Raw genomic sequence first — 23870 nt, 5'->3', positions numbered from 1 at the left:
CTACCTTTTGTTCATTCTGCTTCTGCCTACTGCGCCGCATCTGCCCCGGCTATTCACTTCCGCCCGCTCGATCCGGTCAACTACGCAAACGCAAACATGAAGGACTGCCCAACGTGCAAAGGCAACGGAACCACAAAGTGCGACGCTTGCAATGGCAAGGGCTGTCCAGCATGCAAACGATCCGGCAGCAACAAGTGCAGTGTGTGTGAGGGCACAGGCGCGATACATGCGGAGCATTGAAACTGGCCTTGTTTCCTGAACGAGCTGGAACTCAGAGGTGCGTACTTGCTCACTCAGGCTCGCACGGAGCGTCAGCACAGCCACAGGGCCCCCTCCCTTACAAAACGCATCACTCATCCTCATGTCTGAGCGCTAGCCGATTGCTTCCGAGGCACGACCGAGACATCGACTGACATATCGCAGATCATCCTCGTCTCATCCATTCATTCATTTCCCTTCATTCCATTAGCGTTTTACACACACAGTCTTTATCGTCGCGCGGGCGCAAAAGAGACGATCGAGTTGGTCAGAGTGTGGGGGGTGCGATTCGTAAAGCGAGGTGATACGCAAAAGGGCGAGCGGCAGGATTGCGGCACTGAGAAACGCACGTCAAGCCAACACGTGCATGAGATTATACCCAAGGAGGCAATTTCCGATTGTTCCGGAGTTTCAAAGTTTGAGGCGTTGGCGGTTGGGCCCTTGGCCCTCGTTTTTTTCATTGGTTAAACTTAATTGTGATTGCGCAAAGAGCTGGAATACGCGGGATTTGTGGTATCGCGAGGTCGGGGGTTGGTTGCGGTTGGTGATGTTCTGCGGTTCCAACTTCCAACTTGACTTTGGCCGAGGGGGCTAGTATAGCGGCTGGCCGTTTTTTGCCAGCGCGATTGACACTCGTTGCTCAGGTACCAATCATCAACATCATTTCCACCCGTAACGCGGCACTTTTGTCATGCATCGGCAAAATCTCGTTTTCGTTTACGAGACTTTCACATGCAGATACGCTGTGTGGTCTTGCCCAACGGCAGAATACCAGCTTCATTCTCGATGATTATCGCTAGGTGCCTAACCAAAACGAAAGGAACAATGCTTTGCACTGTTGGTTCAGCCCAAGGAGGTGCAGATACCATACCTTGGCTGCCACCCATCGGCACGATACAGTGCATAGCAACGACGAGCCACTCACAATCTACATAATTTCAACGTACTCGAACGATGCCCTTGGATATGAAATATTCCAAGAACAGCTTGTACATACCATAGTTATGTTGAAAGCTCGGGAAGCGGCATGGTTCTCAACGACTGGGACCAGACAACCAACTAGAGCGATAAGAACAAGATTGCCGATCCTTTATTCAGCTCCATGTGATTGCGGATTGGCGGAGTTGTGCGGCCAGTCTGTCGTCAGTAGATCATCACAGCACCACTAGATGCAGTGGGTGACAACCGTAGTATAAGCACGTCTCCAACGTAATGAAAGAAGGTCTGTGAAGTCGAGTTTATGATTCGAAGAGCTGCTTTTCGAGATCTTGGATTTCTGGTAGCGACACCTCACACCCAAGGTAAAATTACCGCAGCTTTTCTCTCAGTTATTTCATCAACTTGACTCACATCCCCTTCTTCTCCCTCAGTCTGAACACAGTCTCGACCTACACGACATATTGGCAATGGTACGAATCCTCAAAAGGCTTGTGGAAGCCTGCCTCCCCACTCGACACGTCTATCGATCTTTGGAACAACGCCCAGCACGCAACCCGTTTCAACGACAAACTACAGTCAGAAAAGATGAAATCCCCTTCAACACTACAGAGCAGTTTATCGCAACCTATCTCGAAGATCTCACTCAGTGCTGCATCTGTTTCGAAGCATTCGATCATGATAAGCATACACCAACCCGTTTCACTGGACCGAACGCTTGTGCCCACGTCTTCGGAGGCTCGTGCTTGCGCAGGTGGCTGAGGTCAGCCATCGCTGGCACAGATGTTTGTCCAATATGTCGGAGACAGTTGTATTATCGGCTTGATGGGCCTCCCGTGATCAGTACTCCCGTGTCGGACAACAGTGGAATCGCACTTGGAGTAGTCGAGCATGATCGTCAAGGCGAGAGGTTGGTTGAGCAGATTGAATCAGGTCTGCTACACATGCACAGGGAGATCTTTATCCATACATCTGGCACGGACTGACGAGCGGAAAGTCATGTTTACAGCGAGGTGGCTGGGCTTGGTATCAATCCGGAATCTTGCGCAAGACTGAGTACTTTCTTTCAATGATATTATCGAAGCTACGGTGGAAAGTCAACGGTGCACCTTGTGCAACTAGAGACAGCAACAATTCGTGTCGCACGACATTACTTCACGCAGAGAACGCTACTGGGTGACATAATATATGAGATGTTGTCGCTCCGAAGCTGTAAATCTTCACACTATCCCCACTTCGTGGTCTATTCACACAATTTCATCAACAAACTCGCCCGTCCAATGGTTTCCGTTCGATGAGAGATTCCGTATCATGCGTACATATTGGTCAACGACACAGTGTAGCTATCATCGAACCCTCTTTACCAAAAATCTCAACAACGCAAAGTCCTCTCCAAGATATGCCACATCCTCAGTGCGGGTGGCCAGCTCATCCCAAGGCACAATCTTCGCTTCCGTACTCCACTCCATCTCCATCTCCTCACCCACAATCCTCCACATGTCCATGAACGTCTTCGGGTCATGCAGCGTAAATTCTTTTTGCCCGTTCTCTACGTTCCATTTTGTTCGCTTTGTGATATCGTTCGTTCCACCTTGATATCCGATGATCACACTACCCGTCTTAGTAAACTTGGCCACTTCCTTGCATGCTAGAATTTGCGTGTTCCAGTCCCACTGATGTAGGACATGTATGATGGAGACGACATCTATTTGGCCAAATAGTCGCTCCATTTCTTCATTGGGATGCAAGAGGTCGGATTCAATGTATTGCGCATGGAAGCGATCTTTGTCATTGAAAAACTCGAATCCAAGTTTCCAATGGTCGACTATATCGGTGCCGATCAAGTTTTGCTCGGGAACGCCATCAAGGGCTAATCTGCGGAGGTCCTGGCCTATGTAGCATCCAATGTCCAAAAACTTGCCGCTAGCTTTGAGGCGCGGGAGCAGTGCTTTATAAGCGGGATGATGGGAGACGGCAGGCGATAGGAACATGCCTATTCCAGTACATGGATATGGACGGATGGACCATGCCTTTTCGCGCTATAGGATGTGAGATTGTAGTTGCGCAGTCAACGAGAGACTTTCGGCTTACTATGGTATAAACATGTTGATAAACATCTTCGGATTGAATACCGCTGTATGTTTCTAGGTGTTGCCGCACCTGCAGTGAGGTTAGTGGATCGTTTACACAAGTTATAGATCTCTTGTATCGTCTTACAACTGACCTCAGGCGTTATTTTGTGATCGATGTTCTCTACCCACCACGGATAGTCCTTACTCGGCTTCTTTGCCGCCACTGGATCTGAAATAGCCTCTACCATAGCCATCGCATCAGATGAAGTCTTGTGCTAAGGTAGAAGAACAAGCAAAGATTGTGTAAAGATGAGAAATCGCGCATGGCGTTGATGATAAGAGGGTTGCGCATGTGATGGGTACCGTGCCGTATAGTCCAGACTGGTCTCGGTCTGGCGCATCTACTAGTTGCATACAAAAGCAGTCATCTTACGCCCCGTTGTCTAGAAAGTCACATAGTTGGTCACGAGTATTCACAACAAGGTATATTGTGTCATACCATAGTTGCATTATAAAGCTTGCTCATAATTTGCTATGCTACACACACATGCAGGTTTTACTGCGTGCAAAGCTCCTGATGCATATCGGGGGTATAGGCTTCTCATAGTGGTACCATAGATAGGTGACGTATAGAACTCAACCCAGAGAGACGAGAGTATGTACATCGCAACATGGATTGTATGGTTCTACTGCGCGTGCTATGGAGATGTAATTTTTGATTACTTACATAAGCTTACCATCAGTTTCAGGTGGCCAAATGATTCGTGGTAGAGAAACTATGGGCATGAATATTGGCTTAGATGCAACAGCCACTCAGCGTATTATGTAACTCCACAACGCTATCAAAATTCAGGACCATCACCAGTTATACACTTCAAGTGCGGACACAGAATTATCGGCCCAGTGCAATGAATTCGTGTATCATGCAGGTTCTGTGGTAGAACTTCATATCGTAACGTTAAGAACGGTATTGAGCGTAGCCCTAGAGTGGATTTATGAGCTGCGGGTCGGAAACTGCGCCAGTCTGTGAAGAAGGTTCCGGATCGTCATCGTGGTCTTGTAGAACTCAAGAATGCCTACGCACTCCGCGGTCTCGTATGGTAAACAGATATGCTGGAGCAGATATCAAGCCTTCTGTAGTCGTTCCGCGCTAGGTAGGCGTTCTGGCAGGTTATGCCTATGTAGGTGCCGATACAGTAGGTGCTATTGGACGTGATTGTGCTCGAATGGCCGCATACCAAGGGACATGTATTCTGTGCTCCTAATACGAGTATCGGTCGTTAAATCTGGAGCCATATTGGCCTACACGTTACGGGAGGTGTCGCTTTTATCTTCGTGAAATGACCTGTTCTCGTCGCCGTGGCTCCATAATGTTACCCACTAACAGTCCTACAGCCGGCGGCAGCTACCTTGCCGGTTTCTGCCAACCGAGCCTTGCTGCAGAACCTGTCGAGTGGGACAAGATCCATATTTCGCAACGAATGCGGCCGGTGAAGGAGTAGCAATCGTTCTTGATATTTCGGGGCATCTTGCTGGCGTTGTCGCTGCAGTGATATCTAGGGGAAGTCGAAAACTCAGAAGCAAATACTATGAAGATATCATCTCAAAGTCGATTGCCATGAGACGTCGGAGGATGGGGAAAGTGTATGAACCAGGCATACTCCTCACAACCTACCAGATGAACAACGGGTCGACGGTAGGAAGCGAGCCTTGGCCAATTTAGCCGTTGCTTGTTTCTTCTGTTGCCGCCTGCTAAAGTTTCTTGGCTCGGAAATGAAGGTCCGTGTGACATGGAAGCGACATTGGAACGCATAGAGACAAGAGACCCACTTGGACAACACAAAACATCGGTGGGTTCTCCTGGGCGGCATTGACCTCGCACGAAGGAAGGTACTGGAAGCCAGTCATTGATCGTGCCCTTACTCGTCCTGAAAGTTATTGTGTTTGGATGCGTGTGAGAGTGCCTAGGTGTGACAAAATGTTCCGTGGATTCGTCGAACCATACGATCTGGCTCTCAACTGGAAAGCAAACATACTGTACACCGTATTCCGTACGAATTGACGTCGTTACCAAGCGCCTGGAAGTGTCATGCCCGCGGTGGAGACGCGCGCTGTCGTTGACCCACAAAACAGGAAGCGTGAAACGATGAGAGTCGGAAGCGAACCACACGGAGATAAAGCGTGGAGGCTACCATCGGTGCTACGGAGGTGTTTGATACAAGTTAATGTATGTGAGGAGTAGAGGTGAGCGCCTTGCCGTTTTTCCGTGTTTGCGTTCATGCTGCTTAACTACAGGAGATTTGGTGACGCGTAGACGTCGTTCGTCACGCACTGAGTCTAAGCGAGTCGAGACGGTTCTGGTGCTGCGGGCGGGACGAGTCGCACCTCAGCAGCTTGTCTCATCTCACTCCACCGAACATCTCAACTCTCAATTACTGAAAGAATATCCATCGTAATTATACAGTGTACACACTGGAGATCTGAATTTGAGACTGCACTGCCGAATATTACGGCTATGACGTTGTGTTTGCATACAGCGCCTACTCAATCTTCAGCTCCTTCATGTTTCAACTCTGAAAGATGCCTGCGTCGATCAGGAACACCACGCCGAGAACTGTTTACCGCCAGGATCAAACGCCATTCCGTGAAACAAGCAATGCCATGACAAGTGACAAGTCCACATTTTGAACATCGAGTACCCCAGCTCCACAGCCCTGAAGCATTGTACACGGTGTAGGGACGGCAACAGTACCTTTTCTGTCAGCTCCACTCCTTTCATCTGACACATGCACACAGCAATGCGCCATTTCCGACATGGTAGCATCTGAGTATAAGTATGCCTTGCGCCCAGCAATCTACGGTTCCTCACCACCACAATCATTCAGTCAGTCGACATTCGCTCACTACACATTCATTCTTTTTCAAACGCTTGAAGCGTCTCACATTCTTTACTATCTTCGTTGATCGATCTCGAGGTACCTTTTGAACACCAACCTTTTCGTCAAAACCGGACTTTCCAACACACCAACAAAATGATTTCCAAGATCCAAGCCGCTGCCATCCTTGGCTCCCTTGCTGCCTCCGTCAGCGCCCACGGTCACTTGTCTGCCATCAAAGTTGACGGCAAGGACTTCACCGCCTACGACCCTTCTTTCCAGTACCAGAGCCCTCCTCCCGAGGTCATTGAGTGGTCTTGCCCCGAGTGCCAGGACAACGGTTTCGTCGACCCCTCCATGTACGACGATGCCACCAAGATTGCTTGCCACAAGGACGCAACTGCCGGTGCCAAGGTCGCTGAGGTCGCTGCCGGTGGCAAGCTCGACATTTCCTGGACCACCTGGCCAGAGTCCCACGTCGGCCCCGTCATCGACTACCTCGCTAAGGTCGACGATGCCACCGCCGCCAAGTCTACCGACCTTGAGTTCTTCAAGATCGACGCCGCTGGTTTCTCGGACGGCAAGTGGGCTTCTGACAAGCTCATCGCCAACAACAACACCTGGTCCGTGACCATCCCAGACAGCATCGCCCCCGGTGACTACGTTCTCCGTCACGAGATCATCGCTCTCCACTCCGCTGGACAGGAGAACGGTGCCCAGAACTACCCCAAGTGCATCAACTTGAAGGTCACCGGATCCGGTACCGCTACCCCCGCTGGTACTCCTGCCAACAAGCTCTACACTGCCACCGACCCCGGTATCAAGGTCAACGTCTACGGTGGTGACATGTCCAGCTACGAGATGCCCGGTCCCGCTCTGTTCGACGGTGCCAGCTCCGGCTCTGGCAACGCTTCTGCCCCTGCTGCTAAGCCCTCTGCCACTACTCCTGCCGCTTCATCATCTGCGCCCGCTGCTACCAGCGCCGCCCCTGCTAAGGTTGTCGCCACTCCTGCTGCTTCCTCCGCTGCTGCCCCTGCCTCCACCGGCGGCGCCAGCATCGCCGACAAGGAGTTCACCCTCGACACCTTCATTGCCTGGCTCGAGGAGAAGGCTGGCTCTTCGTCCAGCCAGAAGGTCCGCCGCCACCCCCGCGCTTTCCGCGTTTAAGTTCTTGACGCGACGAATCTTTCTCGAGCAGACCAGTCATTGAGACATGATCAATAGAAGATGTGACGGGAGAGACCCGGAGGACGGTTGATGATGGAAAAGCTCTGACACTTGGTGTTCTTCACTTCTTGTATCTATTTGCATTGGGTCGCTTTGGCCCATTGCTCCTTTGACTGAATGATATGTGTTGCACACATGAAACTTATTTCCTCTACTTGTGAGTGATGTGACTGCCTCGAGATTATGCGCATTAAATGTCCTAGAAGACTACGATACTGTTAACATTTATAAGTTTTCTAGTTTAGAGATAATGTAGGCTGTGAAATAGAGCTTAGTATTCCTGTACCTATCTGTTTGCTCCCTTGTATGAGGTGCAAGGTGTAGATGTGCAACACGAGTTGAGTAATATGTGAGACTCTGCGTACGGATCTATGTATAGGTACGTAGGGGCATTGCACCAACAGCGGTCCTTCTATTTGGAACTGTCAGCGGATCATGCTGCTCAATAGCTTCAACCCAGTGACATCGTGATAGTTGTGAACAAGTGTTTGTTGAACTCGGCAAGCGATACCATGTGCGTTGGCCCCACTTATCAGCATGTTCGCTTGTACCCACATTTAACATTACGACCACCCTTATCCTTTGCAATACGAATGTCTTGCATTATATATATCTACATTTTACTTCTTCCCATCAATCAGATCATCCGAATTAGTCCATCGGCTAGGATATCTCGCTTTCACCGAGAAGAGCCGGGTTCGATTCCCGGATTCGGAAATCATCTTTTTGCTCTTTTTTGCTTCCATCGCACTTTCCATACTGGGAGCGACAAACAGAAGCAGTAACAGATGTTTTTTTTGTTTGGCCACAATGCGCAACGAAGCCAAAGGAACTAGTTGCTAGATTCCATCCAATGCTGCAAGTCCAAGAGCCAAGAGTAGTGTCCAAACCTATTGGATCTTCGGTCTGGTTGCATCACTTTATTGTTATTGTTCTTTGCATTCCATCTAGTTGGCCGATTTTATGCAAATACCTACTACAGCACATTTAGCATGACGAGATACGAGATGGACGACTTCACATATCATCCTTCTCTATATAACTTGTTCACCCGTCTTACAAGGCAAGCAAACGCATAGCATTCTTCAGACTGCACAAAGCTGAACATTCATGAATAAAACTTCAGCGAGAAACATTATCATATTCCGTCCGGATCGTGTTGTACCAAAAAGAAACCGTGGCAAACCATGCCGTTTTCCCATAAAAAAACGCCTTAGCTACCCTGGCGATAATCATACATGGTCATAACAATACATTTAGTTTCACCAAAACGCCCCCATATATGCGCATCGCATCCCCTAAGAAGAGTACCTCCACGTCTCCGCCCCGTGCACGTTCGACGCCGATGCAGGCTGCAGAGTAGGCAGAACAGATTTCTCTTCTCTCGGTACAGCTACAAGACCACTTTTGCCATCATCGCTGATGGGGCTAGGTGTCGGTCGCTGTGGCTCACGTGGTGGCGGTAGAGGCGAGGCTTGAGCCGGAGACACCTGCATACTCCTGGGTAGGTCGTTCGACATGCTAGACCGGGAGCCCGTGGGCGGGTAGCGTGGTTGCGGTGCCTGTGGCGAGCGCGTAGTCATGGAAGGCGTGGCTGTGGGGCCTGTTGACGTAGCGAGCTGCTTAAGCATCTGCTCCCACTTTGGTGCTTCGGGGGTTGAAGTCGTCCTGTTCATCTCGCGCTGGAAAGCGTCCGGAGACTGGAACTGTGCTGATGGCCTTGGTGCAGGGAGGCCCGTTGGCGGCGGTCCACCGTACACTGGAGAAGGCGCAGCTCCATGTGGTGCAATAGGCCTTGGTGCAATGGAAGTAGGTGTACCGCTACCCCTCGATATAGGCGGCTTTGGCATCCATTCAGGTGTGATCCCACCGTCCAGACTATAGGGTGATATGTAAGTTTTTGTCCTTCGTAGATAACAGTTTCGGAGGTAGGGGAAGTTCATGACGTAATTCAAGTACTCAGTGGGGGATTGGGCAGCGTAAATAATGTTAGAGGAGGGTGTGACGGCGTACATTGGAGGTTTGGGAGTCCCAGTAGGGTTGCTCGGCATGCTGGAGATCGAGGAACGACCATGCGGCGACGCCTGGGTCTGACCGCTCGGCTGGCCATACAGCTGAGTAGCATTCTGTCCCACGATTGGCGAGTATGGCGAGGGCGGTAACTGGCCACGAGGGCTGTTAGAGTACGGGTATGGTGGCAGGGCGTTGCTTTGCGATGCTGGCTGCGCATACTTGTCGATTCCGTTGAGCAAGGGCCCGGATGTCGTCGGCTGTGCTTTCCATGAGGGAGTAGAGCCGTTTGGTGGCGGTATATATGGTTGGTACTGAGCTTGCTGTTGCGAAGATTGCAGCGGTCGATGGGAGTGGTAGCCTTGGTATGACTGCGGCCCGTACTGGCCTTGTGGCATGCGGTGATCGTAGCTAACGTTGGGCTGATGTGCTACCGGCGAATTGGGATTCTTGCGAGTGTCAGGGTTGTATACCGGCGATCTCCAGGCACCCGACGCTGACTCTTTCGGCTTGTAGGCGTACGGTCGGCCATCTTGCGTTGTATATTGCATCGGCGTACGAGGAGGCACCGCGATTGGAGCAGGCTTAATCGGGTATGAGGCAGGGTACGAAGTCCGGTGGAAAGCTGGTACTGGGGGTGGGGGCGGCTTCACGGTGTCGAGGAAGTTGCTCTTAGGGTTGTTCCTTGGCTTCGCAGGATTCTCAGTATACTGGGGTCTAGCCTCAGTAGAAGGCTTCCCGAGGTAGTACCAAAGGCGGTCCTCCTTGCTCAGGTCGACCTTTGCAAGCTTCCGAGTAACTTCAGGAGCAGTGTGCCATTCAGCCCACTTGTGTTCAGAGTTAGGGTCGTGGAAAGGGTCGCCCATCTCAGGTACACCATCAGTGCGGTTTGCGATGTCAAGAGATGCATCACTCTCCTTGAGATGTTCAGGAAGTGGCTTGGCGTTTGCAGACGGTTTCGGCCGCTGCGATTCGTCGGGGTGAAGCTTGAGTATGTACTTCCATTCAACTTCGACGCGATCACTGTACACTGTTAGCAAGCTAAAACGATCAGCGATGTGCACGACGTACCCGTCAGGTAATACATCCACCAGTACAGCCTGCTCGCCGGGTCTGTTCTCCACAACCTGTGCACCGTAGATTTGGTACATCTCACCACCCACATACTGGAACTGGATGACATCCTTGGGTTTCAGCGTTTTGCCATAGGCTAAGACAAACTTGTCCTTCTCCAGTGCATCCACATCGACGGTCTTGTTGTTCCGCTTTTTCGGTCGGTGGAAGCGGCATCGGAAGTCATAGCCATCGTAAAAGTATTCCGTACCCTCTTCATCAAAAGTGGGCATAGGACCAAGGTCGACCTGGACACCAGCTGCTACTGCACACGTAGCATGGAAAGCCCTGGTACATTTCTTTTGCGAACATTGGAAGACAGCGCCGCGCTTGGACCGGCAGTAGTTGCACTTCAGTTCCAGGCGATCCTTGCCAATATTGGCCACATTGCACACAGTTTCCACATCGCCTTTGTTCACAATGTAGGTTTCAGGCGTGTAATCCGCGCAGATTCGGTGAGCCTGCATGCCTGTGTCTGTCGGCAGCAGGTCATCAAACTCGACATCGTTAGGACAGAGAATGCAAGGCATACCCCGACCTGGAATCCTGATGCGGATGCGAATACGCTTGAGCTTCTTGGGTCTCGAGGTCTCCTTGGGGTCCTCTTTACCACGCTTTCTTTTGCTGCCGGCTGACTTGCGTCCTGGCTTTGCCTTGGTCTTGCCAGCAACACTGGCTGGAGGGCTGGGTAAACGATCCGCACCGTCGTCATCGTCTTCTTCGTCGTCAGTCTCTTCGTAGTACTCTGGTGTTGGCTCGCCTCTGAGTTTGCGTTCGATTTCGTTCACGTCGACCCATACGCTGTCAGATTCGCACATGCACTTCTTCGCAATTCGTCCATAGCTCAGCCATGACTCGTTTGCGAAGTTGACCGACTCTGCGCAGTTGTAGCCGATATTGTAACCCGAATGGTAACCGTAAGGGTACGTAATGACGAATTCACCCTCGTAATGTACCAGACGGTTGACTTTGATATTGAAGTCCCTCTCTAAGCGCTGGGGAGAGATCAGGTAAGTCTTGTGACGAAGGAATTGCGAGCAATGCTTCGCGTCATTCGGCCAGATGGTCTTCATGGCGGCTTCGAAGCGTCGAGCATCCTCTTGGGATATGCTATACCACTGCTTGGGAGCACCAAAGTGTATGTAGTTGATACTGTAGAGATCCACATCTTCCAGATGCCAGGCGAAAGTGGCTTTCCACATACCTAGATAGAGATAGGCTGTGTTAACACCGGGCACTTTGGTTCCAAGGACGTCCAGAAGGTTGGGCAGCTTTGCAACGTTCCAAGAGGTGGTTGAGTCGTCAAACAACGAGCCAGGCATATCAGCTCCGTACATGGGGGAACCATAGTTGATCGTCTTCCAGTAATTGTCCTCTAGTTCTTTGCATCGTTCAACAGTGTACTCCTCCAGACCAGGCAGGTGATAATCAAAGTCCTCAAAGGCAGCCTCGTCGATGTAGTCGGCCACTGCTCCACGGTTGTTCAGGCGCCGAGAAGACACAGACTTCTTCTCGTCAGCGGTCTTAGCTTGCCGACCGCGCGCCCTAGCAGGTGGTGTATCGCGCGCTTCCTTCTTGATCCTCCTCGCAGGCGTCTTCTTCTCTTCCTTTCCGGGCGAAGTGGGTGTGGGCGGAACTTCAAGCTCCTCTTCGTCATCGTCCTCATCCTCGACTGGCTCCTTCTTTACCTGGCGTCTGCGCGATGGTCGACCGGGTCCGCGCTTAGGAGCAGGCGAGGCATCGCGGTTTGCGGGCGCCGCGCGAGACGAACGGGTACGAGATGGGGCTTCTGCAGCAGCTTTCCGACGTTCGCCTCTCTTGGCCGGAGGCTGGTGATGTGGCTCATCCGTTACGGCTCTCCATTCCGGCAGATTGTATGACCGTTGTTTCTCAATATTGGCTTGCGTGTATATGCCGTGCTGTCCAGCGAATTCTTGCGTGATCGGATTCTTGACTTTGATACTCTTGACGGCTTCGGTGAGATCGGGAAGGGATTCGCGCCTGTTATCGGATAAGTTGGAAAGGCTATGCGACCGGAACTTATTCAATACTTACCATTCTGCTGGTGGAATAACTTTAACGATACCGGACTTCATTCCATGTTTGTCAATTTTATCGATGAAGCGCTTGAAGTTGCGGAATTGGTCCATGGTCTATTCAAGCAGCGATTAGTATTCTGTATATTATTTCCGGCGCGTCATATTCATAACGACATTTGCGCGCATGCTTCTCGTCACAGAATAAGTACTCGCATGCCTCTTGGGGACTTACCGGCTTGAACACTGGTATTTTGCCTCCTTCAAAGTAATGATCGGGTTCGATGTCTTCCCCGTCATCGCTGTCAAGTTCTGAGAGTTCGGACGACATCCTCTCAAATCGCTTGTCGTTGTCTTCGCTCGTGGGCGGCGTTAGAGCCGGTTTGGTAGTGGAGTCATCGGGCGTAACGGGCGGTGCCTCAACGGAAGGCACGACACCTGGGGGTGCCTCCATATTGAACGTAATTGTTGCTCGGGTCGTAGTGGTCTCAGAGGGGCTGTGGAGCTGTTGCCATGCGTCGCTTCTCCGCCAGGGCGGGCGCGCGTTGATCTATTAGTATCGCAACAATTTTCCCGGCAGCGCAGGAGGTCCACAAGGCTTGTAGTGTTTTCGATAGGAGCTATTGCCAGCGTCGGGGGTAGTAGTCGCTAGATGACGCTGGGGGAGGTGCGAAGGCGAGGGTGAGGAGGTTGCAGGTCGTGGGTCTGCGCTAGGCGTTAAGCGCAACCACCCCTGTCACTCATCGGCTGATAATGGGCAGTTGCGACAACACCTGGACAGCATCTGCTAAAACGTCTCCAGCTGTAATAGGCTGCGCATGCTCTGAGCCCACAATAGCCATACCATATGAGCCGTGCGCCTGTAGTTCAGGGTGCATTCATTCTGCGTTTGCTGCTACGCGCAAGACGCGCTAGGTGTTGTGCGCCGTAACTGGCATGCACGTCATCCAAGGCCACATCTACAGATCTCATCTTATCAGATCCTTCCCTTGCTTTCCACCTGTCCACCATGCGATCGCCGACACAACAAGTCGAGATGGCTATAGTCACAAAACTCACTAAGCATACTACTAGCTTTTCGTTTTCCTGTCTAACTTCAAAAAATGGACAGTCTATCCCTTCGGCATACAGTTCTGCAACACAGCCACAGGGGAAGAAAAGTCCAAAGTAGATCGTATGTGAAACATAGTTCCTGAATCTGTGGGGCTAAGCTTTTTTGACTGGCGCTGTTCAAACGGCTGCAGAGACCCGCTAGTTCGTGCATCACGCCGCCATGTGGATGAATAGGGCCGCGCCTCACTAACAACGTGGGAAGTCGAGACAATTGGTATCGAGCGGGAGAAGGATTCGTATGATCGTACGGTTTCTAGACTCATATGAATCCACTGTTGCAGCGCCGTACGTCACTGTCGATTGAGGGTGGCGTGAAGTGCAACGTGTGGACAGCTCAGTGCGACAGTGAAGTCGGAGTATCTTCACAACCTCGGTGCGACTCACCTCACAAGTCAAGGTGCTCAGATTGATACTAAGGCTGCTTTCGTAGAGTAGGACAACCTGCTAGATACAGATGTCAAGTTTGAAAGTCTTGTCAGTATGGTCCATGGAAGCAAAGCAATAGCTCAGACAAACCGGGGAGAACCTAGCCATAGATGCTACGGAAAGAGAAGTGCATATGCTGAGGCATGACACTCCATGTCTTTCTTGGTACGGTCATGATACTGGAAAAGCGTGAGCGTTGCACCTCCACACCGACACTTCGTACTCCACTCGCCAATCGGAAAGCATGACGAGCCAGCGCATTCCCCCATGAAAATTCCCCGGATCGACACGCGGCTACTGCCAGGGGCAGCCGCTCAGTCATCGTCATCCCTTGTCTTGTCTGAGCTCTAGCACAACGTCCATCTCTCCGCGACAGTGACGCAACACAGACCACGAAGACAATCACTCAAAGTGAGAAGAATTGATGTTGTACAAGCCATTCATTAAGCGCCAGATCATACCCAGAATATAGTACAGCGTCCCATACCCGAGAAAATGTTGATCCTATGCACCGATGCTATGCTACTAAACACAATTGGCTTGCCAGCTCTTTCATTATTTCATCTGCTCAGATGCTCCAAATAGAGTGTCAAGGATTCCTTACACAATCAGTGTTCCCTAAAAGTGCTGGTCGTTTTGCAGGAAGTGTTGATCGACTCTATGACGATTCTCCTCCACGGGGAGCGCCGCGGAAACCGCCGCGCCCACCCCTGAAGCCTCCACGGCCACCGCGTCCGCGACCACCGCGGAAATCGCCCCGAGGACCGCCTCGACCCCTGCCACGGTATCCACCTCGCTCACCACCTGGGTGTCCACCTCGTCCCCGGCCGCCGCGGCTGTGCTGAACTTGAGAGAAGCCATCGTCAGCGGGAGTAGGAGCGGCAGGTGCCGCGCTTGGCTCGGGGGTATCGTCGGCCCAGCTCTGGGTGCTGGTTACTGCAGCACCGGCGTGTGGTGTTTCAGTCTCAGCGGGGTCTCGTGGTACCATCTCGAAGGATTCGGTGAGCGGGTCATCACCGCCAGTGGGTTGCTTGTCCCATTGAGCCTCTGCAGCAGCGTTGGCAGACTCCATTCCGATACCGGAAGCTGCCGGTGCAGCTGAGGCGTCATTTGTGGTTTCGTTGAGAGGCTTCGCGCCGGCTTCCATCTCAGTGAGAGTAGCGTTGGCGATAGTTGGGTCGGACACAGCTTCAGTCTCTGGGGCAGCTGCTTGGGACTGCGCAACGTCGTCGACCCAAGCCTCTTCAGCGGCGAATGGGGCCTCGTCGAGTGCTGCTTGCTTGACCTGGGAGTCTAGAGAAAGTCAGTCTAAAGCGACGCACTCAATGGGCTTTGGAACTTACAGGTAACGGTTAGTACCACACCCTCAGTGGATGGTACTCCCTCTTCCGCACCCTCGATCAGCTTCTCTGCAGCCATGACAGCGCCGGCATCTCCTCCGTAGACCTGGAGGAGAGCGCCCTCGAAAGCCTTGGTGAGGTCAGAGTCATCGTCCTCAAGTTGACGACGAGCAGCCGCAGCCCTCAAGAAGCGGGACAGTGTCAGCAACTTGTCCTTGACAATCTTCTGCTGCTCGAGTTGTGCCTCGGCCTTGATGGTACCCCTCAATGTCTCCAGCTCCGATGAATGTGACTTGGACAGGACCTCCTTCTCGCGCGCGAACTTGGCCTCGAGCTCATCACCGTACTTCTTGTAGTTGGTGTATTGTTCTTCGTACTGCGCAAGCTGAGCTTGAAGACCGGGTTTCCTCTCGGCTTGGGCTTTTTGGTCGGCGTTGATCTTCTTGGAGGCGAGGAGGTCGTCGAGAGAAACGCCGGGGTTCGCTGCGATTATCGAGTCGACCTTCTGGGTTGCGCTCTGCAGACACGGTGTAAGCAAGGGTAGGTGGGGTAAAGGCTGGACGGGACTGTCATCTTACCAGCTTCTTGTTGATGTTACGGATGTTCCTACGCGAGCGCGTCTTAGTAAGTGAGTCCTTGATATGTTGTAGCAATCATGGTGTCTGAACCACAATGCGGCTGCGACTTACTTCTGGACCTCACGGAGGTACGAGTTGTCGCTGTCGGATCCATTGGCCTTGCCGGCGGGGTTAGAGCCGCCTGCGCCAGCCTCGGAGTTGGTCTGCTCAGGCGCTGCTGGTACTGCCGTGGCCCCTTCTTGCTTGGCCTTCTTCTTGCGAGCGCTCTTCGACTCCCCTGTGACCAGGTTCTGCAGCTTGTTGACTACTTCCGAGGCCATTGTTGTGATTTGTTTTGGTTGCGTTGGTGATTCGCGTAACTTCTACACGTAGGTCGCGTGTCTGAAAAGGGAGATGGATTTGGGTTCTTTCGTTGTGCTGTTTCAAAGTTGATGGTTTGGGCACTTGGTCGCCTGCCATCAACGTAACTGCGAAATTAGCGTGGGCACTAGCGTCTCGTGGGCATGACGCACGCCCTCTGCGTCTCAGTACCAACTACAAACATCATTCAGTGTGATTAGGGAGAAAGATACACACTTGGCACGCCTACTGCGAACCACAGTGATATTCCCTTCTTCTGTACAGACCTCTAGGCATTCAGGTTTAGACAACTCTCCATCCAAGGATTCCGCATCTGTCCATTTTGACTGTGTCTCACTGCTTACACAAACTCACTCATGACTTACAAGAAGAAGAACAATATCCATGCCCAAACAATATACTACAGCAAACTCAAGACCTTCTTATAACTTGCATTACCCACCCTGTTGTAAATTCAACCTGAGTCTCGTCCACTGACACAGTCTATTACCATAACCATGTCATCACCAACACCACTTCCTACCAGAGTCCGGTTCCTCGCCGATATCGAAATCGTCTACACCAATGTGACTGAGACTTGCGATATCTGTCAGGGGGCCTTTGATCGAGGAGCACACATAGCAGCACGCACAAAATGCCAACACATCTTCGGGCTATCCTGTCTCACTCGATGGGTCTATACTAATGCAGGGCAGTCGAAGACCTGCCCCAAGTGTCGTCAAGCTCTCTTTGTAAACCCTCCAAATATCCCCGTCTTCGTGGCAGGATATCGTTCAGATCGCTCGTATTATTACTCACTAGACATGTGTACGAGCCCAGTCTTATCGCGAACCATGGTCCTACTCATCTGGCGTAAGCTGCGTGAGCTAGATCCCCAGTATGTAATTTACGATGGCGACATTGAGGTTAAAATACTCAGCGCCGGACAATGTATTGTAGAAAGATTCGGGGTCCTTTTTTTCCGCATCGATCCTACTCATCTAGTCAAGTTGAGAGATGTCGCCAAAGACATGATTAGAGAGCAGGCTGAAACACGGGATATTTTCGAATATACGAGCGTTAGTGGCGTGCCAGTTGGGCGGGTTAAAAACCTTGAGAGTGTATGGCTGCCGCGCGTGGCTGAGGTATTTGGCTGGCAGCTGGAGGAGGCTGAGATACATCGAGAGCATATAGTACGGTTCGCTGATTCTCAATGGAGGTTCGACGTGTAGTATGGGCTCTGATATTCTCCCTGAATGAGCTTAGCCCTTGACTGATTCTTACTTTAGTGGAAGATTACAAACATGGTGGCAATATTGGTCTGTCAGGTTCGTGAGGGTTGTAGTTACACCAAACCGATAGAAGTATGGATTTTCTTTGTGAGTACAATGCGCAGCAAAAGTCGTATGCTTCACAGCAAGTTTACACTTGCTGGTGTAACCCGCCACTTCTTCATTTACTCAAACTTCATCTTGTTAATGATACTTCCGATTCCCTCGACGTACACCTCCACCTCATCTCCATCTTTCAAGAAACCCTTCGGTTCCATGAACAATCCCACTCCACTCGGTGTGCCCTGTAGAAGTGAAAACACAAAGTCAGTATATGTCTCACTTGCAATTCATACAGTTTCAACTTACCGTCAGAATGACAGTTCCAGCCCTCAATGTAGTCCCCCGACTCAAATGCTCCAACACCTCACCCACCTTGAAGATCATATCGTCAGTGCCAGTTTCCTGCCTCTTCTCCCCATTGACTTTCGTCCAGTACTTCAGTTTCTGCGGATCGGGAATCAACTTTGGCGAAACAATACACGGTCCAACCGGCGCAAACTTATCAAAAGACTTTGCATATCCAAACTGGCCGCCGGATATAGAAGCGGGTAACTGGTAGTTCCGCGCAGAGACATCGTTGGAGATTGTGTAGCCGAGGAGGTAGTCGGCATAGTCTTTTGCCGCGACGTTTTTGCAGTCCTTGGAGATGACGAGGGTTAGTTCACCTTCGTAGTCGAGTTGGGATTGGCAGGAGGGGTGGATGGGGATGTCTTCTAGGGGACCAGCGAGGGCGTCAGATGGTTTAGTAAAGATGGCTGGGTTGGAAGGGATCTGGAGATTGCATTCTTCGGCGTGGCGGCGATAGTTGAGGCCGACGCAGAGGATGATGTTTGTTGTTGGGAGAGGACATAGTAGCTATGTTGTTTTCCCGTCAGCTTTTCCCGAGAGCTCTAATTTTGTCCTCAATGGATATGCGAATACATACCTTTCCGACAGTAGTCTTCTGACCTGTCTTCTTAAACCCACTCTTGACATCTCCTTCCAGAACTTCTACGCTGCTCCCCTCAATCTCCTTTGTCGGAACTTCCTTTTCCAAATTTCCATATACTGTCTTCCCATCTTTGTCCTCGAAACGGATCAATCGCTCAAATGCCGACATCGCTCTTGTCGTTGTACTGAGATAGTTCACTCGGAATGGCAATAATAACGACTGTGACCTTGGAACGAAAGAAGTCAATCTAGATGATGTAGCAGTAGTACGTGTGCAGCGTACAAGAGAGCTAGCGAACATAGAGCCAGGGATAAGGAAAAAGCTTATGAAGCAGTCAAGAGTGTTGATGCAAGAGGCGCGTTGTGGAGTTCGGGCGATTTGCCCCACGTTCGCGTCGCGGGGTCGACGTTCGGCATTGGGATGTGGAGATGTCCGTTTCCCGAAGTGCAATCGACGGGATCTTTTTGTGTGAAGATTGTCGAAACGAGAGCATGAACGCGTTGTACCCAACAATGGACTGTTACGAAATTGATGACATGTCCAACATCTCGGATCTGCAATACAAAAGACCTAAGGAAAGAACAATCTTGACAGCGTCGTCTTTTCTGTACAATACGCGCTTTGTTCGTAGCGCACCGGGTATCCGCTCTACGTTCTATATTTCATTACTAGACATCTACACGTCTACACGTTCTACGCTTGACCTATGTTCCTTAAAGAAGACGGAGTATCTCTCACCCTGTCATCTCGACATCCCCATTTCCGTTACTCGCCTGCGCAACAGCCCCCGGATCCAACCTCCCCAAACACCCAGGACAATTATGCAGGACCATATGCGCAAACATATCACAATCGATACAGAAGTGACTTTCACAAGCCCTGCATTCATACCTCCCGCTCTCAGACGCCTTCTGCTCTTCGCTGTCCTCTTCGTCCCTCTTCTCTTTGTTGACCTCGCCGTCTTGTTCTGCCTCACTTCTTTCATTATTGCTGCTTGGCGGATCACTAAAGGAAGCCAGACAGCCCACACACTGCTTACTTCCCTTTTCGCGGGCGCGCGACCAGGATACTGTGGACCAATTGCGGAGGGGGAAGAGATGGTGGTAAGATCGCGCGAGATGGGTGGAGAGGAGTAAGGTGAGTTGGCAGGAGGGGCAGGTGATAGGTAAGGAGCAGACTTTTGCGCTGCAGCGAGAACAGGTGTAACCTCCCATTGTGAGGTTGCCGTGGCATGCGCACATGGTTAGTTGGTCTTCTACTACACGGGATGGGAAACCCATCATCATGAGTGCTGCGGCGGAGGAAGGATCTGGGGCTTGCGGAGCGGCTGGTGCTGCGACTGCCGGTGCTGTTGTACGGATTACGGGGGGTGTTGTAGTGGCGAGGAGGAGCTCCTTGAGCATTTCCTGATCGGTTGCAATTGTGTATTCGGATTCATCACCGGCGTTTGTTCGAGTGACAATTTCTGTGCAGATCTTGAGGCGCGCGCCCATACCAATTACGCTGACACGTATTCGGTCTCGTACGCAGGCTTTGACTGTCTGGTGTATATCACCCGGATCTAAACTCAACAAGCTCCCGAAGACAACAATGACCTCTCGCGTGCCGTGGCTTGGTGTGTGGTATAACGTTGCTCTTGCCAGTTCCAATGCGTTCTGCAAACTGGGCGCGCCCTTGGGCTCTTTGCCGTCATCTTTGCTTCTCAGGCCTTGTATCGCTGCAACGTGTTCTGCTGGGTTGCCCGAGAGCTCCGAGACTCGTATGCAGACACCATCGTGCATACCCAGTACGCTCATCTGCGATATAGGGTTTTGTTCGAAAAACTCGCGGATGTAGTCTTGTGTGTAGTTGATCATCGTGATGTATCGGTTGGGCCGCATGTCTTTTTCCATCATGGCCTCTGACAGATCAAGCACCAGGACGACGTGACGTATGATACCTCGCTGGAAAGGCTTTGTATCTTTCCGTAACCTTTTGCGCTTCCTCTCTTCTTCCCGTTCTTGTACGCTCTGTCCTAGTGTGCCATCGTCTGCCGGTTCTATCGTCTTCTGGACCGTCCGCGAGTATTCTGTCTCCCATGCCTGCCGCTTTGGCGGTTCCTTCACAGGCGCCTCTACTTTCCGCCTCTTGCCAGGCGCCGAAGATTGTGCGCGTGTGCTTGAAGTACCACTCTTCGCACCAACGTACTCGTCGGCTGAACTCTCGTCATCAAAATCGTAATCCGAATCGGCCATTGTATGCGCGTGGGTCTGCAGGTCCGGCGGTCGTTGAATGGCGAGCGATCGCAGCTGTGGCCGTCGTGCTGGGATGTGAGGCTGTACGTGTGGAGTTTAAATGGACGATGCGCGCGATTCGGTCTCGGGCGTGTCCGTCCAAGTAAGGTCGTGTGCCGCAAGAAAGACCGATGTTATGATGTAATAAACTTCATATGTGATGTTGGATGGTGGCAGATACAACGGAAGATGTCAGTCCAAGCTTCCTCATCGTCAGCTACAGTTTCACTAAATTGTGGCAGGCACCGAGTGTTTGGATGGTGGTGAGTTCACTTGACGATCTTGGATCCACATGGGCGGAAGCGTGTCTCACACGTGATAGGCTCGACGCGCTCTCACGTTTTCATGTTCATGTTTTGCATGTGAAGACAGGTCTTGAATATCAGATAGATTCCATTCAGCAAACATTATATATATCGTAGCACAAGTCCGCATGACGCATCAAATGCGTCCAAGGAGCCCCAAAATGGTATACGCTATGTCGGGCAAAAGCCATCATAAGAACATTACGCCGCCGCTGCCTGTACAGCCCCGAGATTACCAGTCAACCCCTAATGGTCGACTCCTAATTATACGCGCCTGAACCAGCGACGGTTGGCATAGGCCAGTCGTCTTCGGTGATGCTCGACCAGAACACCCAAATCATTACTACCGATAGGAGGGTGAAGAGGGTTGAGAAGAGACCTCCGTTGATCTTGCCGTCGGTGCCGTTGCAGATGTGGACGCTGATGACATATTGGAAGATTTGGCTAATGGCGAAGAGGAGAGCAGCGGCAAGCAGATATACTGGGACGAGTTAGTACGAGCTGTATACAAGATTTGATGGTTCCTTACGCATTGGCTTGCGCTCGCCGAGAATGCGCAGCACCAGGAAGGCCTCCAGACAGAAGAAGATGACGATGAAGACTAGTGGTACGAGTTGGTAGAGGGTGTACAGCGCGTAGGCTTGGTTTGGTACAAAGAGAGTGTCCTCCCAGTAACCCGTCCAGTTGAGTCCAGTGTCGAGGGCGATATAACCGGTTCCGATGAAGATGACAAGCGACGAGATTAAGAGGAGGCCAATGGATACTGCCGTGCCGTCGTCAAGTAGTTGATAGCCAACGGCGCCGTTGAGCATGAGGATCCAGGACGTGGCGGTGATGGCAGCGATGTGGACAGCGACAAAGACCTGTAGTGAGATTAGACTCTGCATTCCGACATGCAGGACTGAGTACATACAATGCGCACAGTGCTGTTGAGGGGGAATCCGCCAATAGTAAAGATTTCGCAGATGGATATGACGATGTAGCCGAGGAGGAAGAGCTGCATTTCTCTGCGAGCTGTTAGCTGTGCAATCTCAATGCGCGTGGATGACTGCGCACCTTCGTCCTACAGCAGCCTTCTTTCTTTGTGATCTCCATAGCAGGAACAGGGTGGTGAGGATTGCAATGCCGCAGATGATTATGGATCCTGGTGGTGTGAGCAAAACATCGTCACAATGCGCATATGCTTCGTACCCAAATTGTGCAGCCGGTCACCTCCACCCACAGGGAAGCCTTGCAGGGTGCAGCCATCTTGCCATCCGTTGTTGTCTATTGTCGAAGCTGGGTTGAAGAGCTGTGGAGCATGGGTTAGCGTCGCGTCGACGAACAATGGGCGGGCAAAGGGGTGCAGCGATCGCAACATACATAACAAACTGTCGCGCGTTAGTATAGACAACAAGATAGGTATCGTGAGTTTGTTTTACCCGGCAGAGTTGACCAGCTGTTTCCAGAGTCCCGACAAAAGTCATCGAACTTGCCGTATCTTGACATGTCTTTTTCGTTTCGGGCAGCGGAGCCTCAGCCTTGCCTTCAGGTGCCCTTTGTTGTGGGGAGCGATCGTTATCAGGCTGTGAGCGCTGCGATAGATAGCGAGGGAGATTGGCGCAACCACGATAGGAAGTGGAGGTGAAAGCGAATCGAGAAGTGATTGCGGCGGAGAGAGATGATGCGCTGCAGCGTATGTGGTTGTGGCTGGGGGAGCTTCCTTGAAACAATGCACGAAGCCAAGCCTTCCAGCTTTCGATGTCTGGTTACCAGGGCGTGCGGGCGGGTGATTTTGTGGCTGCACAATCTCACTGGTCCCAAATCGTCTCTCTACGCTAAGCCAACCCCCTGCGATGGATGGCCTGAATTGGGTTTTGCGACAGCGATTATAGTGAGGGATGCCCGGTGACAGTTCTAGAAACACACAAAGCGAATCTCCTCCGGCCCTCGTCAGAAGCAAGAAACGAGGAACCACGATGCCGAACAAACACGTTAATCTCAGACGTGCCCAATCAGAGGTGGCGCATAGACGGCGCTAGTACGTTTGAGAAAGGGGGCCCGTAGATCAATGTGCATCCAGCGGCAGAGCGCCATGGGCCTTGATGTGTCAAATCCAGCATGACGCACAACGACTCTACCGGTGGTACAATGGAGTCATTCGCTATATTGACTTGCCCTTGCTGCGTCGTTGCGTTGCTCGACTCCCGACCCTTCCTGTGATACACAACTCTAATACACAACTCTATTCCAGCCACTGCTGACCTCGATCGTTGACCGCCGTGTTTGTATCCAGGTTGGCCTGGGGGCCGCGAGAGCTGCGTGTTTCGTCCTTGAAGCGAAGCTGCAGCTTGTAAACGTCAGGAGGGTCTCCGGCGTCTACTGTGTCGATTGGATGGGCCTTGACGGTTTTCTGTTTCAACGCTAGTAACTATAGTAACTCGACGATAGGTTTGGGGGAGATTAGAAACGCGTGAACGCGTTGGGTATATTAAATGCTTCGAGCACGAGCGTCTGCGATCAAAAACAAGTCTAATCCATCATCATCAAAAGCAGCCGCGTTATACATAGTATACACCGAAGAAAAGCATTTATTTTGGCAGTCTCCACGAGCCCACGTTTTACGCGCGAAGCGAAGCATGCGAGAACGTGTCGGTGCCCTGCTATTTGATCATCACGAGAACTGCACCATGTGGCCCTGCGTCTTCGCCCACACGTCGTCCT

The 23870-nt window shown here is 51.5% G+C and overlaps 7 protein-coding genes across 7 annotated transcripts; 1 reads left to right on the top strand and 6 right to left on the bottom strand.

Annotated features, from left to right (window-relative positions):
- Positions 1-2540: 2540 nt before the first annotated feature.
- On the bottom strand, positions 2541-3185 carry AA0111_g4760 (hypothetical protein; the record flags this gene model as incomplete). The annotated part of the gene is made up of 1 exon (XM_028650798.1): positions 2541-3185. The coding sequence occupies one exon, from the start codon at positions 3183-3185 to the stop codon at positions 2541-2543; it is 645 nt and encodes a 214-aa protein (XP_028507684.1).
- Positions 3186-6298: 3113 nt separating this feature from the next.
- On the top strand, positions 6299-7309 carry AA0111_g4759 (hypothetical protein; the record flags this gene model as incomplete). Its single annotated transcript, XM_028650796.1, has 1 exon — positions 6299-7309. One exon carries the CDS (start codon positions 6299-6301, stop codon positions 7307-7309), a length of 1011 nt encoding a protein of 336 aa, XP_028507476.1.
- A 1358-nt stretch (positions 7310-8667) lies between these two features.
- Positions 8668-12982, bottom strand: AA0111_g4758 (hypothetical protein; the record flags this gene model as incomplete). The annotated part of the gene is made up of 4 exons (XM_028650795.1): positions 8668-10402; positions 10451-12493; positions 12548-12645; positions 12764-12982. The coding sequence occupies 4 exons, from the start codon at positions 12980-12982 to the stop codon at positions 8668-8670; spliced, it is 4095 nt and encodes a 1364-aa protein (XP_028507475.1).
- A 1743-nt stretch (positions 12983-14725) lies between these two features.
- On the bottom strand, positions 14726-16305 carry AA0111_g4757 (hypothetical protein; the record flags this gene model as incomplete). The annotated part of the gene is made up of 4 exons (XM_028650794.1): positions 14726-15360; positions 15411-15924; positions 15986-16013; positions 16097-16305. 4 exons carry the CDS (start codon positions 16303-16305, stop codon positions 14726-14728), a joined length of 1386 nt encoding a protein of 461 aa, XP_028507478.1.
- A 1475-nt stretch (positions 16306-17780) lies between these two features.
- Positions 17781-18757, bottom strand: AA0111_g4756 (hypothetical protein; the record flags this gene model as incomplete). The annotated part of the gene is made up of 3 exons (XM_028650793.1): positions 17781-17900; positions 17965-18513; positions 18584-18757. The coding sequence occupies 3 exons, from the start codon at positions 18755-18757 to the stop codon at positions 17781-17783; spliced, it is 843 nt and encodes a 280-aa protein (XP_028507477.1).
- A 566-nt stretch (positions 18758-19323) lies between these two features.
- Positions 19324-20823, bottom strand: AA0111_g4755 (TFIIH basal transcription factor complex p47 subunit; the record flags this gene model as incomplete). The annotated part of the gene is made up of 1 exon (XM_028650792.1): positions 19324-20823. One exon carries the CDS (start codon positions 20821-20823, stop codon positions 19324-19326), a length of 1500 nt encoding a protein of 499 aa, XP_028507480.1.
- A 604-nt stretch (positions 20824-21427) lies between these two features.
- Positions 21428-22655, bottom strand: AA0111_g4754 (hypothetical protein; the record flags this gene model as incomplete). Its single annotated transcript, XM_028650791.1, has 7 exons — positions 21428-21648; positions 21697-22030; positions 22081-22174; positions 22224-22311; positions 22359-22458; positions 22530-22537; positions 22589-22655. The coding sequence occupies 7 exons, from the start codon at positions 22653-22655 to the stop codon at positions 21428-21430; spliced, it is 912 nt and encodes a 303-aa protein (XP_028507479.1).
- Positions 22656-23870: the final 1215 nt, after the last annotated feature.

Source organism: Alternaria arborescens (genome assembly GCF_004154835.1).
Source record: "Alternaria arborescens strain FERA 675 chromosome Unknown contig_9, whole genome shotgun sequence".
Lineage (NCBI taxonomy): Eukaryota > Fungi > Ascomycota > Dothideomycetes > Pleosporales > Pleosporaceae > Alternaria > Alternaria arborescens.
This window is presented reverse-complemented; position numbering and strand designations above follow the sequence as displayed.